At 59.3% G+C, this 18,519-nt stretch overlaps 1 protein-coding gene across 1 annotated transcript in view; it reads left to right on the plus strand.

The window, feature by feature from the left end:
* The first annotated feature begins 189 nt into the window (after positions 1-189).
* MED24 (mediator complex subunit 24) overlaps positions 190-18,519 on the plus strand; it is a 28,108-nt gene continuing 9,778 nt past the window's right edge. Inside the window, exons 1-5 of the mRNA XM_075580136.1 lie at positions 190-410; positions 1,090-1,126; positions 2,264-2,445; positions 2,932-3,025; positions 6,966-7,048. Coding sequence (XP_075436251.1) covers positions 409-410; positions 1,090-1,126; positions 2,264-2,445; positions 2,932-3,025; positions 6,966-7,048 — 398 coding nt within the window. The 5' untranslated portion in view covers positions 190-408. The remainder of the gene's footprint in view (positions 411-1,089; positions 1,127-2,263; positions 2,446-2,931; positions 3,026-6,965; positions 7,049-18,519) is intronic.

Consider the following 18,519-nt stretch of genomic DNA (forward strand, 5'->3'; position numbering starts at 1 on the left):
CCGATCTCCCCCCCCCTCTCTTGTCCCTCTCCCCCCCCTCTCTTTCCCCTCTCCCCCCCTCTCTTGCCCCTCTCCCCCCCCTCTCTTGCCACTCTCCCCCCCCTCTTGCCCCTCTCCCCCCCTCTCTTGCCCCTCTCCCCCCCCTATCTCTCTTGCCCTCCCTGCCCCCCCCCCCCCCCGGCAGCGTGGTGATAATGAGCTCGATCCTGGAGCACATGTGCGCCGAGGTCCTGCAGCAGACGGCCACGCGGATCAAGTTCCCGGCCACGGGCAGCGACTCCGTGCCCTACCTCCACCTGCTGCCCCCCAAGAAGCCATCAAGGAGGTGCTGCGGGGGCGTTCAGCGCCACGCTGGGCAAGGGCTGGGTGGACAGCCGCTCGCTGCACGTCTTCGACACCCTGCTGCACATGGGGGCGTCTACTGGTCTGCAACAACCTGGTCAAGGTGCGGGGGGGGGGGGGGGAGCACGAGGGGGGGAGCACCCGGGGGGAGGGGGGCGTCTACTGGTTCTGCAACAACCTGGTGAAGGTGCGGGGGGGAGCACGCGGGGGGGAGGGGGGAGCACCCGGGGGGGAGGGGGGCGTCTACTGGTTCTGCAACAACCTGGTGAAGGTGCGGGGGGGGGGGAGCACGAGGGGGGGAGCACCCGGAGGGGATGGGGGCGTCTACTGGTTCTGCAACAACCTGGTGAAGTGCGGGGGGGGGGGAGCACGAGGGGGGGAGGGGGGCGTCTACTGGTTCTGCAACAACCTGGTGAGGGGGCGGGGGGAGCACCCGGGGGGGAGGGGGGCGTCTAATGGTTCTGCAACAACCTGGTGAAGGTGCGGGGGGAGCACGCGGGGGGGAGCACGCAGGGAGAGGGGGGCGTCTACTGGTTCTGCAACAACCTGGTGAAGGTGAGGGGGGAGGACGAGGGGGGGAGCACGAGGAGGGAGGGGGGGAGCCACGCGGGGGAGCACGAGGAGGGGAGGGGGGGAGCACGTGGTGGAGGGGGGCGTCTACTGGCTCTGCAACAACCTGGTGAAGGTGCAGGGGGAGCACGAGGAGGGGGGAGCACGCAGGGGGAGGGGGGGAGCACGAGGAGGGGAGGGGGGCGTCTACTGGTTCTGCAACAACCTGGTCAAGGTGCAGGGGGGAGCACGAGGAGGGGAGGGGGGAGCACGAGGAGGGGAGGGGGGAGCACGAGGAGGGGAGGGGGGAGGGGGGAGCACCCGGGGGGGAGGGGAGCGTCTACTGGTTCTGCAACAACCTGGTGAAGGTGCGGGGGGGGGGAGCACGAGGGGGGGAGGGGGGCGTCTACTGGTTCAGCAACAACCTGGTGAAGGGGCGGGGGAGCACGAGGGGGGGAGCACCCGGGGGGGAGGGGGCGTCTACTGGTTCTGCAACAACCTGGTGAAGGTGCGGGGGGAGCACGCGGGGGGGAGCACGCAGGGAGAGGGGGGCGTCTACTGGTTCTGCAACAACCTGGTGAAGGTGAGGGGGGAGGACGAGGGGGGAGGGGGGGAGCACGCGGGGGAGCACGAGGAGGGGAGGGGGGGAGCACGTGGTGGGAGGGGGCGTCTACTGGTTCTGCAACAACCTGGTGAAGTGCAGGGGGGAGCACGCAGGTGGAGGGGGGAGCACGAGGAGGGGAGGGGGGAGCACGAGGAGGGGAGGGGGTCGTCTACTGGTTCTGCAACAACCTGGTCAAGGTGCAGGGGGGAGCACGAGGAGGGGAGGGGGGAGGAGGGGAGGGGGGAGCACGCGGGGGGAGGGGGCGTGTACTGGTTCTGCAACAACCTGGTCAAGGTGCGGGGGGGAGCACGAGGAGGGGGGGAGAGAGCAGGCAAGAGGGGGGAGCACGAGGGGGGGAGAGAGCAGGCAAGAGGAGGGGGAGCACGAGGGGGGGAGAGAGCAGGCAAGAGGGGGGGAGTACGAGGGGGGAGAGAGCAGGCAAGAGGGGGGGAGAGCAGGCAAGAGGGGGGGAGGAAAGCAGGCAAGAGGGGGGCGTCTACTGGTTCTGCAACAACCTGGTCAAGGTGCGGGGGGGGAGCATGAGGAGGGGAGAGAGCAGGGCAAGGGAGGTGTCTTCGGGTTCTGCAACAACCTGCTCAAGATGCGGGGGGGTGGGAGAGGGCAGTGGGGGGGGAGCATGGCAAGGGGTGCAGTGTGGGGGGGGGCACGGCAGGAGCAGGGCAGGGTGTGCAGTGGGGGGGGGCACGGCGGGGGCAGGACCGGCACGGTGGGGGGTGACAGGCGTTTCCCCTCTGCCCCCCGCCGCAGGAGCTGCTGACGGAGACGCGCATGGAGTTCGCGCTGCGCGCTGTGGAGCTTCTGTACGCCATCTTCTGCCTGGACATGCCACAGCTCACCCTCACCCTGCTGGGCCACGTGCTGCCCGCGCTGCTCACGGACTCCGCCACGTGGCACACGCTGATGGACCCCCCGGGCAGGGCGCTGGCAAAGTGAGGGGGCAAGAGAGGGACGCGCAGGGTGATGCGGGGACGCGCAGGGTGACACGGGGACGCGCAGGGTGACAATGACTCAGTGTGACGCGCAGGGTGACACGGGGACACGCAGGGTGACAATGACTGTGTGACGCGCAGGGTGACGCGGGGATGCGCCGGGTGACAATGACTCAGTGTGACGCGCAGGGTGACACATGACACGCAGGGTGACACGGCTACACGCAGGGTGACAGTGACCTCTTGTTAGTTGATGTGAGACGTGTCGCGTGTGTTGATGTGAGACGTGTGTCGCTGTGTTTTGTTGATGTGAGACGTGTGTCGCTGTGTTGTGTTGATGTGAGACGTGTATCGCTGTGTTGTGTTGATGTGAGACGTGTGTCGCTGTGTTGTGTTGATGTGAGACGTGTGTCGCTGTGTTGTGTTGATGTGAGACGTGTGTCGCTGTGTTGTGTTGATGTGTGTCGTTGATTTCCCCTCCTACAGGTTGTCTGTCTGGTGCGCAATGACATCTTACTCCACCCACAACAAAGGACAGCTCTCTCCCCGGCAGAGGAAGAGACACAGAGAGGACATAGAGGTGTGTGTGACTGTGTGTGACTGTGCGTGTGACTGTGTGTGACTGTGTGTGTGACCTGTGTGACTGTGCGTGTGACTGTGTGACTGTGCGTGTGATTGTGTGTGCGTGTGACTGTGTGTGTGTGACTGTGTGTGTGTGACTGTGTGTGACTGTGTGTGTGTGACTGTGTGTGTGACTGTGTGTGTGACTGTGTGTGTGTGACTGTGTGTGACTGTGTGTGTGTGACTGTGTGACTGTGTGTGTGTGTGACTGTGTGTGTGTGTGACTGTGTGTGTGACTGTGTGTGTGTGACTGTGTGTGTGTGACTGTGTGTGTGTGACTGTGTGTGTGTGACTGTGTGTGTGTGACTGTGTGTGTGTGACTGTGTGTGTGTGTGACTGTGTGTGTGTGTGACTGTGACTGTGTGTGTGTGACTGTGTGTGTGTGACTGTGTGTGTGTGTGACTGTGTGTGTGTGACTGTGTGTGTGTGACTGTGTGTGTGTGACTGTGTGTGACTGTGTGTGACTGTGTGTGACTGTGTGTGACTGTGTGTGACTGTGTGTGACTGTGTGTGACTGTGTGTGACTGTGTGTGACTGTGTGTGACTGTGTGTGTGTCTTAGCACACACGGTGTACTCTGCGCTTTACCAAGAGATAATAAGCGCAGGGAACTATAACACAATAAGCGCAGCAAGGTCAGGCGGGAGGAAAGGAAACTCCCTGCCCGCAGAGCTCACACTCTAAGCCGTATGTGGAGAGACAGAGGCGGCAGGTGAGGGAATAAGTGCAGCAGATGGCAGTGCCTGGCCTTGATGGTGGGTAGGTGCAGTAGATGGCAGTGCCTGGCCTTGATGGTGGGTAGGTGCTGTAGATGGCAGTGCCTGGCCTTGATGGTGGGTAGGTGCTGTAGATGGCAGTGCCTGGCCTTGATGGTGGTAGGTGCAGTAGATGGCCGTGCCTGGCCTTGATGGTGGGTAGGTGCAGTAGATGGGAGTGCCTGGCCTTGATGGTGGGTAGGTGCTGTAGATGGCAGTGCCTGGCCTTGATGGTGGGTAGGTGCTGTAGATGGCAGTGCCTGGCCTTGATGGTGGGTAGGTGCAGTAGATGGCAGTGCCTGGCCTTGGTGGTGGGTAGGTGCTGTAGATGGCAGTGCCTGGCCTTGATGGTGGGTAGCTGCTGTAGATGGCAGTGCCTGGCCTTGATGGTGGGTAGGTGCTGTAGATGTCAGTGCCTGGCCTTGATGGTGGGTAGGTGCTGTAGATGTCAGTGCCTGGCCTTGATGGTGGGTAGGTGCAGTAGATGGCAGTGCCTGGCCTTGATGGTGGGTAGCTGCTGTAGATGGCAGTGCTGGCCTTGATGGTGGGTAGGTGCTGTAGATGTCAGTGCCTGGCCTTGATGGTGGGTAGGTGCAGTAGATGGCAGTGCCTGGCCTTGATGGTGGGTAGCTGCTGGTAGATGGCAGTGCCTGGCCTTGATGGTGGGTAGGTGCAGTAGATGGCAGTGCCTGCCTTGATGGTGGGTAGGTGCTGTAGATGGCAGTGCCTGGCCTTGATGGTGGGTAGGTGCAGTAGATGGCAGTGCCTGGCCTTGATGGTGGGTAGGTGCTGTAGATGGCAGTGCCTGGCCTTGATGGTGGGTAGGTGCAGTAGATGGCAGTGCCTGGCCTTGGTGGTGGGTAGGTGCTGTAGATGGCAGTGCCTGGCCTTGATGGTGGGTAGCTGCTGTAGATGGCAGTGCCTGGCCTTGATGGTGGGTAGGTGCTGTAGATGTCAGTGCCTGGCCTTGATGGTGGGTAGCTGCTGTAGATGGCAGTGCTGGCCTTGATGGGTGGGTAGGTGCTGTAGATGTCAGTGCCTGGCCTTGATGGTGGGTAGGTGCAGTAGATGGCAGTGCCTGGCCTTGATGGTGGGTAGGTGCAGTAGATGCCGTGCCTGGCCTTGATGGTGGGTAGGTGCAGTAGATGGCAGTGCCTGGCCTTGATGGTGGGTAGGTGCAGTAGATGGCAGTGCCTGGCCTTGGTGGTGGGTAGGTGCTGTAGATGGCAGTGCTGGCCTTGATGGTGGGTAGCTGCTGTAGATGGCAGTGCCTGGCCTTGATGGTGGGTAGGTGCAGTAGATGGCAGGGCCTGGCCTTGATGGTGGGTAGGTGCTGTAGATGGCAGTGCCTGGCCTTGATGGTGGGTAGGTGCTGTAGATGGCCGTGCCTGGCCTTGATGGTGGGTAGATGCAGTAGATGGCCGTGCCTGGCCTTGATGGTGGGTAGGTGCAGTAGATGGCAGTACCTGGCCTTGATGGTGGGTAGGTGCAGTAGATGGCAGTGCCTGGCCATGATGGTGGGTAGGTGCAGTAGATGGCCGTGCCTGGCCTTGATGGTGGGTAGGTGCAGTAGATGGCAGTGCCTGGCCTTGATGGTGGGTAGGTGCAGTAGATGGCAGTGCCTGCCTTGATGGTGGGTAGGTGCAGTAGATGGCAGTGCCTGCCTTGATGGTGGTAGGTGCAGTAGATGGCCGTGCCTGGCCTTGATGGTGGGTAGGTGCAGTAGATGGCAGTGCCTGGCCTTGATGGTGGGTAGGTGCAGTAGATGGCAGTGCTGGCCTTGATGGTGGGTAGGTGCAGTAGATGGCAGTGCCTGGCCTTGATGGTGGGTAGGTGCTTGTAGATGGCAGTGCCTGGCCTTGATGGTGGGTAGCTGCTGTAGATGGCCAGTGCCTGGCCTTGATGGTGGGTAGGTGCTGTAGTTGTCAGTGCTGGCCTTGATGGTGGGTAGCTGCTGTAGATGGCAGTGCCTGGCCTGATGGTGGGTAGGTGCTGTAGTTGGCAGTGCCTGGCCTTGATGGTGGGTAGCTGCTGTAGATGGCAGTGCCTGGCCTTGATGGTGGGTAGGTGCTGTAGATGGCAGTGCCTGCCTTGATGGTGGGTAGGTGCTGTAGATGGCAGGGCGGGCGCACTTGATGGGGGGGGGGGGGAGACAGAGGGACTCTGTGTGTGTGTGTGTGTGTGTGTGTGTGTGTGTGTGTGTGTGTGTGTGTGGTGTGTGTGTGTGTGTGTGTGTGTGTGTGTGTGTGTGTGTGTGTGTGTGACCGACCTTTGGCCCGTCACTCCGCCTCAGGCCAATGAGAGGTGTGGCGGGGGGCGGGCAGGGCCAAGGGACCAATCTCATTGGCCTGAGGCGGAGTGACGGGCCCAAGGGCCAATGCGATTGCCGCTAGGGACAGGGAGACACATACGACGGTTTCAGAAATATATAGATAGATATATACCAGACAGGTCACTCCGCGATCCCTTATTACAGTAAATAAGGGACCCAGCGTGGTTCGGGCAGCCGACCCCTCCCGGCGTTCATATCGCGGAAGGCGGACCCCTAAACGTAACCTCCGCCCCTCCCCGGCGTTCATATCGCGGAAGGCGGACCCCTAAACGTAACCTCCGCCCCTCCCCGGCGTTCATATCGCGGAAGGCGGACCCCTAACGTAACCTCCGCCCCTCCCCGGCGTTCATATCGCGGAAGGCGGACCCCTAAACGTAACCTCCGCCCCTCCCCGGCGTTCATATCGCGGAAGGCGGACCCCTAAACGTAACCTCCGCCCCCCCCCCCCCCCCCCCCCCCGGCGTTCATATCGCGGAAGGCGGACCCCTAAACGTAACCTCGGCCCCCCCCCCCCCCCCAGCGTTCATGTCGTGGAAGGCGGACCCCTAAACGTAACCTCCCCCCCCCCCCCCCCAGCGTTCATGTCGTGGAAGGCGGACCCCTAAACGTAGCCTCCGCCCCCCCTCCCCCCCCGGCGTTCATGTCGCGGAAGGCGGACCCCTAAACGTAGCCTCCGCCCCCGCCCCCCCCCCCCCCCCCGGCGTTCATGTCGCGGAAGGCGGACCCCTAAACGTAACCTCCGCCCCCCCCCCCCCCCCCCGGCGTTCATGTCGCGGAAGGCGGACCCCTAAACGTAACCTCCCCCCCCCCCAGGATTACAGCAGCCTCTTCCCGCTGGACGACACGCAGCGATCCAAACTGATGCGCCTGCTGAGCTCCAACGAGGAGGATCACGCGTCCCAACCAGCGCAGTAAGTAGCCGACCCGGACCCAGGTACCAGCGCCGTGTGCGGAGTACGGAGAGGTGCCCGGGTACACTGTGTATAGTGTGCGCAGTACAGAGGTGCCCGGGTACACTGTGTATAGTGTGCGCAGTACAGAGAGGTGCCCGGGTACACTGTGTATAGCGTGCGCAGTACGGAGAGGTGCCCGGGTACACTGTGTATAGTGTGTGCGCAGTGTGCGCAGTACAGAGAGGTGCCCGGGTACACTGTGTATAGTGTGCGCCGTACAGAGAGGTGCCGGGTACACTGTGTATATCGTGCGCAGTACAGAGAGGTGCCCGGGTACACTGTGTATAGCGTGGTGCGGAGTACAGAGAGGTGCCCCGGGTACACTGTGTATAGTGTGCCGCAGTACAGAGAGGTGCCCGGGTACACTGTGTATAGTGTGTCGCAGTACAGAGAGGTGCCCGGGTACACTGTGTATAGCTGTGCGCAGTACGAGAGGTGCCCGGGTACACTGTGTATAGTGTGCGCAGTACAGAGAGGTGCCCGGGTACACTGTGTATAGTGTGCGCAGTACAGGGAGGTGCCCGGGTACACTGTGTATAGTGTGCGCAGTACGGAGAGGTCGGGTACCTGTGTATAGCGTGCGCAGTACAGAGGTGCCGGGTACACTGTGTATAGTGTGCGCAGTACAGAGAGGTGCCCGGTACACTGTGTATAGTGTGCGCAGTACGAGAGGTGCCCGGGTACACTGTGTATAGTGTGCGCAGTACGAGAGGTGCCCGGGTACACTGTGTATAGGTGCGCAGTACAGGAGGTGCCCGGGTACACTGTGTATAGTGTGCGAGTACAGGAGAGGTGCCGGGTACACTGTGTATAGTGTGCGCAGTACAGAGAGGTGCCCGGGTACACTGTGTATAGTGTGCGCAGTACGGAGAGGTGCCCGGGTACACTGTGTATAGTGTGCGCAGTACAGAGAGGTGCCGGGTACACTGTGTATAGTGTGCGCAGTACAGAGAGGTGCCGGGTACACTGTGTATAGTGTCGTGCGCAGTACGGAGAGGTGCCCGGGTACACTGTGTATAGTGTGCGCAGTACGGAGAGGTGCCCGGGTACACTGTGTATAGTGTGCGCAGTACGGAGAGGTGCCGGGTACACTGTGTATAGTGTGCGCAGTACAGAGAGGTGCCCGGGTACACTGTGTATAGCGTGCGCAGTACAGAGAGGTGCCCGGGTACACTGTGTATAGTGTGTGCGCAGTACGGAGAGGTGCCGGGTACACTGTGTATAGTGTGCGCAGTACAGAGAGGTGCCCGGGTACACTGTGTATAGCGTGCGCAGTACGGAGAGGTGCCGGGTACACTGTGTATAGTGTGCGCAGTACAGAGAGGTGCCGGGTACACTGTGTATAGTGTGCGCAGTACGGAGAGGTGCCCGGGTACACTGTGTATAGCGTGCGCAGTACAGAGAGGTGCCCGGGTACACTGTGTATAGTGTGTGCGCAGTACAGAGAGGTGCCCGGGTACACTGTGTATAGCGTGCGCAGTACAGAGAGGTGCCCGGGTACACTGTGTATAGCGTGCGCAGTACAGAGAGGTGCCCGGGTACACTGTGTATAGTGTGTGCGCAGTACAGAGAGGTGCCCGGGTACACTGTGTATAGCGTGTGCAGTACAGGGAGGTGCCCGGGTACACTGTGTATAGTGTGCGCAGTACAGAGAGGTGCCCGGGTACACTGTGTATAGCGTGCGCAGTACAGAGAGGTGCCCGGGTACACTGTGTATAGCGTGCGCAGTACAGGGAGGTGCCCGGGTACACTGTGTATAGCGTGCGCAGTACAGAGAGGTGCCCGGGTACACTGTGTATAGCGTGCGCAGTACAGAGAGGTGCCCGGGTACACTGTGTATAGCGTGCGCAGTACAGAGAGGTGCCCGGGTACACTGTGTATAGCGTGCGCAGTACAGAGAGGTGCCCGGGTACACTGTGTATAGTGTGCGCAGTACAGAGAGGTGCCGGGTACACTGTGTATAGTGTGCGCAGTACAGAGAGGTGCCCGGGTACACTGTGTATAGTGTGCGCAGTACGGAGAGGTGCCGGGTACACTGTGTATAGTGTGCGCAGTACAGAGAGGTGCCCGGGTACACTGTGTATAGTGTGCGCAGTACAGGGAGGTGCCCGGGTACACTGTGTATAGTGTGCGCAGTACAGAGAGGTGCCGGGTACACTGTGTATAGTGTGCGCAGTACAGAGAGGTGCCCGGGTACACTGTGTATAGTGTGCGCAGTACAGAGAGGTGCCCGGGTACACTGTGTATAGTGTGCGCAGTACAGAGAGGTGCCGGGTACACTGTGTATAGTGTGCGCAGTACGGAGAGGTGCCCGGGTACACTGTGTATAGTGTGTGCGCAGTACGGAGAGGTGCCCGGGTACACTGTGTATAGTGTGCGCAGTACGGAGAGGTGCCCGGGTACACTGTGTATAGTGTGCGCAGTACAGGAGGTGCCGGGTACACTGTGTATAGTGTGCGCAGTACGGAGAGGTGCCCGGGTACACTGTGTATAGTGTGCGCAGTACAGAGAGGTGCCGGGTACACTGTGTATAGTAGTGCGCAGTACAGAGAGGTGCCCGGGTACACTGTGTATAGTGTGCGCAGTACAGAGAGGTGCCGGGTACACTGTGTATAGTGTGCGCAGTACAGAGAGGTGCCGGGTACACTGTGTATAGTGTGCGCAGTACAGGGAGGTGCCCGGGTACACTGTGTATAGTGTGCACAGTACAGAGAGGTGCCCGGGTACACTGTGTATAGTGTGTGCAGTACAGAGAGGTGCCCGGGTACACTGTGTATAGTGTGCGCGCAGTACAGAGAGGTGCCCGGGTACACTGTGTATAGTGTGCGCAGTACAGGGAGGTGCCCGGTACACTGTGTATAGTGTGCGCAGTACGGAGAGGTGCCCGGGTACACTGTGTATAGTGTGCGCGCAGTACAGAGAGGTGCCCGGGTACACTGTGTATAGTGTGCGCAGTACAGAGAGGTGCCCGGGTACACTGTGTATAGCGTGCGCAGTACAGGGAGGTGCCGGTACACTGTGTATAGTGTGCGCAGTACAGGGAGGTGCCCGGGTACACTGTGTATAGTGTGCGCAGTACGGAGAGGTGCCCGGGTACACTGTGTATAGCGTGCGCAGTACAGAGAGGTGCCCGGGTACACTGTGTATAGTGTGCGCGCAGTACAGAGAGGTGCCCGGGTACACTGTGTATAGCGTGCGCAGTACGGAGAGGTGCCCGGGTACACTGTGTATAGTGTGCGCAGTACAGAGAGGTGCCGGGTACACTGTGTATAGTGTGCGCGCAGTACAGAGAGGTGCCCGGGTACACTGTGTATAGTGTGCGCGCAGTACAGAGAGGTGCCGGGTACACTGTGTATAGTGTGCGCAGTACAGGGAGGTGCCCGGGTACACTGTGTATAGTGTGCGCAGTACGGAGAGGTGCCGGGTACACTGTGTATAGTGTGTGCGCAGTACAGAGAGGTGCGGGTACACTGTGTATAGTGTGCGCAGTACGGAGAGGTGCCGGGTACACTGTGTATAGTGTGCGCAGTACAGAGAGGTGCCCGGGTACACTGTGTATAGTGTGCGCAGTACAGAGAGGTGCCGGGTACACTGTGTATAGTGTGCGCAGTACAGAGAGGTGCCGGGTACACTGTGTATAGTGTGTGCGCAGTACGAGAGGTGCCCGGGTACACTGTGTATAGTGTGCGCAGTACAGAGGTGCCCGGGTACACTGTGTATACGTGCGCAGTACAGAGAGGTGCCCGGGTACACTGTGTATAGTGTGTGCAGTACAGAGAGGTGCCGGGTACACTGTGTATAGTGTGCGCAGTACAGAGAGGTGCCGGGTACACTGTGTATAGTGTGCGCAGTACAGAGAGGTGCCGGGTACACTGTGTATAGTGTGTGCAGTACAGAGAGGTGCCGGGTACACTGTGTATAGTGTGCGCAGTACAGAGAGGTGCCGGGTACACTGTGTATAGTGTGCGCAGTACAGAGAGGTGCCCGGGTACACTGTGTATAGTGTGCGCAGTACAGGAGGTGCCCGGGTACACTGTGTATAGTGGTGCGCAGTACAGAGAGGTGCCCGGGTACACTGTGTATAGTGTGTGCGCAGTACAGAGAGGTGCCCGGGTACACTGTGTATAGTGTGCGCAGTACAGAGAGGTGCCCGGGTACACTGTGTATAGTGTGTGCGCAGTACAGAGAGGTGCCGGGTACACTGTGTATAGCGTGCGCAGTACAGAGAGGTGCCCGGGTACACTGTGTATAGTGTGCGCAGTACAGAGAGGTGCCCGGGTACACTGTGTATAGTGTGTGCGCAGTACGGAGAGGTGCCGGGTACACTGTGTATAGTGTGCGCAGTACGGAGAGGTGCCCGGGTACACTGTGTATAGCGTGCGCAGTACAGAGAGGTGCCCGGGTACACTGTGTATAGTGTGCGGAGTACGGAGAGGTGCCCGGGTACACTGTGTATAGTGTGCGCAGTACAGAGAGGTGCCCGGGTACACTGTGTATAGTGTGCGCAGTACAGAGAGGTGCCCGGGTACACTGTGTATAGTGTGTGCAGTACAGAGAGGTGCCGGGTACACTGTGTATAGTGTGCGCAGTACAGAGAGGTGCCCGGGTACACTGTGTATAGTGTGTGCGCAGTACAGAGAGGTGCCCGGGTACACTGTGTATAGTGTGCGCAGTACAGGGAGGTGCCCGGGTACACTGTGTATAGTGTGCGCAGTACAGAGAGGTGCCGGGTACACTGTGTATAGCGTGCGCAGTACGGAGAGGTGCCCGGGTACACTGTGTATAGTGTGCGCAGTACGGAGAGGTGCCGGGTACACTGTGTATAGTGTGCGCAGTACAGAGAGGTGCCGGGTACACTGTGTATAGTGTGCGCAGTACAGAGAGGTGCCGGGTACACTGTGTATAGTGTGTGCGCAGTACGGAGAGGTGCCGGGTACACTGTGTATAGTGTGTGCGCAGTACAGAGAGGTGCCCGGGTACACTGTGTATAGTGTGTGCGCAGTACAGAGAGGTGCCCGGGTACACTGTGTATAGTGTGCGCAGTACAGGGAGGTGCCCGGGTACACTGTGTATAGTGTGTGCGCAGTACGGAGAGGTGCCGGGTACACTGTGTATAGTGTGCGCAGTACAGAGAGGTGCCCGGGTACACTGTGTATAGCGTGCGCAGTACGGAGAGGTGCCCGGGTACACTGTGTATAGTGTGCGCAGTACAGGGAGGTGCCGGGTACACTGTGTATAGTGTGCGCAGTACAGAGAGGTGCCCGGGTACACTGTGTATAGCGTGCGCAGTACGGAGAGGTGCCGGGTACACTGTGTATAGTGTGCGCAGTACAGAGAGGTGCCCGGGTACACTGTGTATAGTGTGCGCAGTACAGAGAGGTGCCCGGGTACACTGTGTATAGTGTGCGCAGTACGGAGAGGTGCCGGGTACACTGTGTATAGTGTGCGCAGTACAGAGAGGTGCCCGGGTACACTGTGTATAGTGTGCGCAGTACAGAGAGGTGCCGGGTACACTGTGTATAGTGTGCGCAGTACGGAGAGGTGCCCGGGTACACTGTGTATAGTGTGCGCAGTACAGAGAGGTGCCCGGGTACACTGTGTATAGTGTGCGCAGTACAGGAGGTGCCCGGGTACACTGTGTATAGTGTGCGCAGTACAGAGAGGTGCCGGGTACACTGTGTATAGTGTGCGCAGTACAGAGAGGTGCCCGGGTACACTGTGTATAGTGTGCGCAGTACAGAGAGGTGCCCGGGTACACTGTGTATAGTGTGCGCAGTACAGAGAGGTGCCCGGGTACACTGTGTATAGATGTGCGCAGTACAGAGAGGTGCCCGGGTACACTGTGTATAGTGTGCGCAGTACGAGAGGTGCCCGGGTACACTGTGTATAGTGTGCCGCAGTACAGAGAGGTGCCGGGTACACTGTGTATAGTGTGTGCGCAGTACAGGGAGGTGCCCGGGTACACTGTGTATAGTGTGCGCAGTACGGAGAGGTGCCCGGGTACACTGTGTATAGTGTGCGCAGTACAGAGAGGTGCCCGGGTACACTGTGTATAGTGTGTGCGCAGTACAGGAGGTGCCGGGTACACTGTGTATAGTGTGTGCGCAGTACAGAGAGGTGCCCGGGTACACTGTGTATAGTGGTGCGCAGTACAGAGAGGTGCCCGGGTACACTGTGTATAGTGTGCGCAGTACAGGGAGGTGCCGGGTACACTGTGTATAGTGTGCACAGTACAGAGAGGTGCCCGGGTACACTGTGTATAGTGTGCGCAGTACAGGGAGGTGCCGGGTACACTGTGTATAGTGTGCACAGTACAGAGAGGTGCCCGGGTACACTGTGTATAGTGTGCGCAGTACAGAGAGGTGCCCGGGTACACTGTGTATAGCGTGCGCAGTACGGAGAGGTGCCCGGGTACACTGTGTATAGTGTGCGCAGTACAGGGAGGTGCCCGGGTACACTGTGTATAGTGTGCGCAGTACAGAGGTGCCCGGGTACACTGTGTATAGTGTGCGCAGTACAGAGAGGTGCCCGGGTACACTGTGTATAGTGTGCGCAGTACAGAGAGGTGCCCGGGTACACTGTGTATAGTGTGCGCAGTACAGGGAGGTGCCGGGTACACTGTGTATAGTGTGCGCAGTACAGAGAGGTGCCCAGGTACACTGTGTATAGTGTGCGCAGTACAGAGAGGTGCCGGGTACACTGTGTATAGTGTGCGCAGTACGGAGAGGTGCCCGGGTACACTGTGTATAGCGTGCGCAGTACAGAGAGGTGCCGGGTACACTGTGTATAGTGTGTGCAGTACAGGAGGTGCCCGGGTACACTGTGTATAGTGTGCGCAGTACAGAGAGGTGCCCGGGTACACTGTGTATAGTGTGTGCAGTACAGAGAGGTGCCCGGGTACACTGTGTATAGTGTGCGCAGTACGGAGAGGTGCCGGGTACACTGTGTATAGCGTGCGCAGTACAGAGAGGTGCCCGGGTACACTGTGTATAGTGTGCGCAGTACGGAGAGGTGCCCGGGTACACTGTGTATAGTGTGCGCAGTACAGAGAGGTGCCTGGGTACACTGTGTATAGTGTGCGCAGTACGGAGAGGTGCCCGGGTACACTGTGTATAGTGTGCGCAGTACGGAGAGGTGCCCGGGTACACTGTGTATAGTGTGCGCAGTACAGAGAGGTGCCTGGGTACACTGTGTATAGTGTGTGCGCAGTACAGGGAGGTGCCCGGGTACACTGTGTATAGCGTGCGCAGTACAGAGAGGTGCCCGGGTACACTGTGTATAGTGTGCGCAGTACAGAGAGGTGCCCGGGTACACTGTGTATAGTGTGCGCAGTACAGAGAGGTGCCGGGTACACTGTGTATAGTGTGCGCAGTACAGAGAGGTGCCCGGGTACACTGTGTATAGTGCGTGCGCAGTACGGAGAGGTGCCCGGGTACACTGTGTATAGTGTGTGCGCAGTACAGGGAGGTGCCCGGGTACACTGTGTATAGTGTGCGCAGTACAGAGAGGTGCCCGGGTACACTGTGTATAGTGTGCGCAGTACAGAGAGGTGCCCGGGTACACTGTGTATAGTGTGCGGAGTACAGAGAGGTGCCCGGGTACACTGTGTATAGTGTGCGCAGTACGGAGAGGTGCCGGGTACACTGTGTATAGTGTGCGCAGTACGGAGAGGTGCCGGGTACACTGTGTATAGCGTGCGCAGTACAGAGAGGTGCCCGGGTACACTGTGTATAGTGTGCGCAGTACGGAGAGGTGCCCGGGTACACTGTGTATAGCGTGCGCAGTACAGAGAGGTGCCGGGTACACTGTGTATAGTGTGCGCAGTACGGAGAGGTGCCCGGGTACACTGTGTATAGTGTGCGCAGTACAGAGAGGTGCCGGGTACACTGTGTATAGCGTGCGCAGTACAGAGAGGTGCCCGGGTACACTGTGTATAGCGTGCGCAGTACAGGGAGGTGCCCGGGTACACTGTGTATAGTGCGTGCGCAGTACGGAGAGGTGCCCGGGTACACTGTGTATAGTGTGTGCGCAGTACAGGGAGGTGCCCGGGTACACTGTGTATAGTGTGCGCAGTACAGAGAGGTGCCCGGGTACACTGTGTATAGCGTGCGCAGTACGGAGAGGTGCCCGGGTACACTGTGTATAGTGTGCGCAGTACGGAGAGGTGCCCGGGTACACTGTGTATAGTGTGCGCAGTACAGGAGAGGTGCCCGGGTACACTGTGTATAGTGTGCGCAGTACGGAGAGGTGCCCGGGTACACTGTGTATAGTGTGCGCAGTACAGGGAGGTGCCCGGGTACACTGTGTATAGTGTGCGCAGTACGGAGAGGTGCCCGGGTACACTGTGTATAGTGTGCGCAGTACGGAGAGGTGCCCGGGTACACTGTGTATAGTGTGCGCAGTACGGAGAGGTGCCCGGGTACACTGTGTATAGTGTGCGCAGTACGGAGAGGTGCCCGGGTACACTGTGTATAGTGTGCGCAGTACAGAGAGGTGCCGGGTACACTGTGTATAGTGTGCGCAGTACGGAGAGGTGCCGGGTACACTGTGTATAGTGTGCTGCAGTACAGAGAGGTGCCCGGGTACACTGTGTATAGTGTGCGCAGTACAGGGAGGTGCCCGGGTACACTGTGTATAGTGTGCGCAGTACAGAGAGGTGCCCGGGTACACTGTGTATAGTGTGTGCGCAGTACAGAGAGGTGCCGGGTACACTGTGTATAGTGTGCGCAGTACAGAGAGGTGCCGGGTACACTGTGTATAGTGTGCGCAGTACAGAGAGGTGCCCGGGTACACTGTGTATAGTGTGCGCAGTACAGAGAGGTGCCCGGGTACACTGTGTATAGTGTGCGCAGTACGGAGAGGTGCCCGGGTACACTGTGTATAGTGTGTGCAGTACGGAGAGGTGCCCGGGTACACTGTGTATAGCGTGCGCAGTACGGAGAGGTGCCCGGGTACACTGTGTATAGTGGTGTGCGCAGTACGGAGAGGTGCCCGGGTACACTGTGTATAGTGTGCGCAGTACAGAGAGGTGCCCGGGTACACTGTGTATAGTGTGCGCAGTACAGAGAGGTGCCCGGGTACACTGTGTATAGTGTGCGCAGTACAGAGAGGTGCCCGGGTACACTGTGTATAGCGTGCGCAGTACGGAGAGGTGCCGGGTACACTGTGTATAGTGTGTGCGCAGTACAGAGAGGTGCCCGGGTACACTGTGTATAGTGTGCGCAGTACGGAGAGGTGCCCGGGTACACTGTGTATAGTGTGCGCAGTACGGAGAGGTGCCCGGGTACACTGTGTATAGTGTGTGCAGTACGGAGAGGTGCCGGGTACACTGTGTATAGTGTGCGCAGTACAGGGAGGTGCCGGGTACACTGTGTATAGTGTGCGCAGTACGGAGAGGTGCCCGGGTACACTGTGTATAGTGTGCGCAGTACGGAGAGGTGCCCGGGTACACTGTGTATAGTGTGCGCAGTACGGAGAGGTGCCCGGGTACACTGTGTATAGTGTGCGCAGTACGGAGAGGTGCCCGGGTACACTGTGTATAGCGTGCGCAGTACAGAGAGGTGCCCGGGTACACTGTGTATAGTGTGCGCAGTACGGAGAGGTGCCCGGGTACACTGTGTATAGTGTGTGCGCAGTACAGAGAGGTGCCCGGGTACACTGTGTATAGTGTGCGCAGTACAGGGAGGTGCCCGGGTACACTGTGTATAGTGTGTGCAGTACGGAGAGGTGCCGGGTACACTGTGTATAGTGTGCGCAGTACAGAGAGGTGCCGGGTACACTGTGTATAGTGCGCGCAGTACAGAGAGGTGCCCGGGTACACTGTGTATAGTGTGTGCGCAGTACAGAGAGGTGCCCGGGTACACTGTGTATAGTGTGCGCAGTACAGAGAGGTGCCGGGTACACTGTGTATAGTGTGCGCAGTACAGGGAGGTGCCCGGGTACACTGTGTATAGTGTGCGCAGTACAGAGAGGTGCCCGGGTACACTGTGTATAGCGTGCGCAGTACAGGGAGGTGCCCGGGTACACTGTGTATAGTGTGTGCGCAGTACAGAGAGGTGCCCGGGTACACTGTGTATAGTGTGCGCAGTACAGGGAGGTGCCCGGGTACACTGTGTATAGTGTGTGCGCAGTACAGGGAGGTGCCCGGGTACACTGTGTATAGTGTGCGCAGTACAGGGAGGTGCCCGGGTACACTGTGTATAGTGTGCGCAGTACAGGGAGGTGCCCGGGTACACTGTGTATAGTGTGCGCAGTACAGAGAGGTGCCCGGGTACACTGTGTATAGCGTGTGTGCAGTACAGGGAGGTGCCGGGTACACTGTGTATAGCGTGCGCAGTACAGAGAGGTGCCGGGTACACTGTGTATAGTGTGCGCAGTACAGAGAGGTGCCGGGTACACTGTGTATAGTGTGTGTGCAGTACAGGGAGGTGCCGGGTACACTGTGTATAGCGTGCGCAGTACAGAGAGGTGCCGGGTACACTGTGTATAGTGTGCGCAGTACAGAGAGGTGCCCGGGTACACTGTGTATAGTGTGTGCGCAGTACGGAGAGGTGCCGGGTACACTGTGTATAGTGTGCGCAGTACAGAGAGGTGCCGGGTACACTGTGTATAGCTGTGCGCAGTACAGAGAGGTGCCGGGTACACTGTGTATAGCGTGCGCAGTACAGGGAGGTGCCCGGGTACACTGTGTATAGTGTGCGCAGTACAGAGAGGTGCCGGGTACACTGTGTATAGCGTGCGCAGTACAGGGAGGTGCCCGGGTACACTGTGTATAGTGTGCGCAGTACAGGGAGGTGCCGGGTACACTGTGTATAGTGTGCGCAGTACAGGGAGGTGCCGGGTACACTGTGTATAGTGTGCGCAGTACAGGGAGGTGCCGGGTACACTGTGTATAGCGTGCGCAGTACAGAGAGGTGCCCGGGTACACTGTGTATAGTGTGCGCAGTACAGGGAGGTGCCGGGTACACTGTGTATAGTGTGCGCAGTACAGAGAGGTGCCGGGTACACTGTGTATAGTGTGCGCAGTACAGGGAGGTGCCGGGTACACTGTGTATAGTGTGTGCGCAGTACGGAGAGGTGCCGGGTACACTGTGTATAGTGTGCGCAGTACAGGGAGGTGCCGGGTACACTGTGTATAGTGTGTGCGCAGTACGGAGAGGTGCCCGGGTACACTGTGTATAGTGTGTGCGCAGTACAGAGAGGTGCCGGGTACACTGTGTATAGTGCGTGCGCAGTACGGAGAGGTGCCCGGGTACACTGTGTATAGTGTGTGCAGTACAGAGAGGTGCCCGGGTACACTGTGTATAGTGTGCGCAGTACAGGGAGGTGCCGGGTACACTGTGTATAGTGTGCGCAGTACAGAGAGGTGCCCGGGTACACTGTGTATAGTGTGTGCGCAGTACAGAGAGGTGCCC

This window comes from Ascaphus truei, chromosome 23 (assembly GCF_040206685.1).
Source record: "Ascaphus truei isolate aAscTru1 chromosome 23, aAscTru1.hap1, whole genome shotgun sequence".
NCBI lineage: Eukaryota > Metazoa > Chordata > Amphibia > Anura > Ascaphidae > Ascaphus > Ascaphus truei.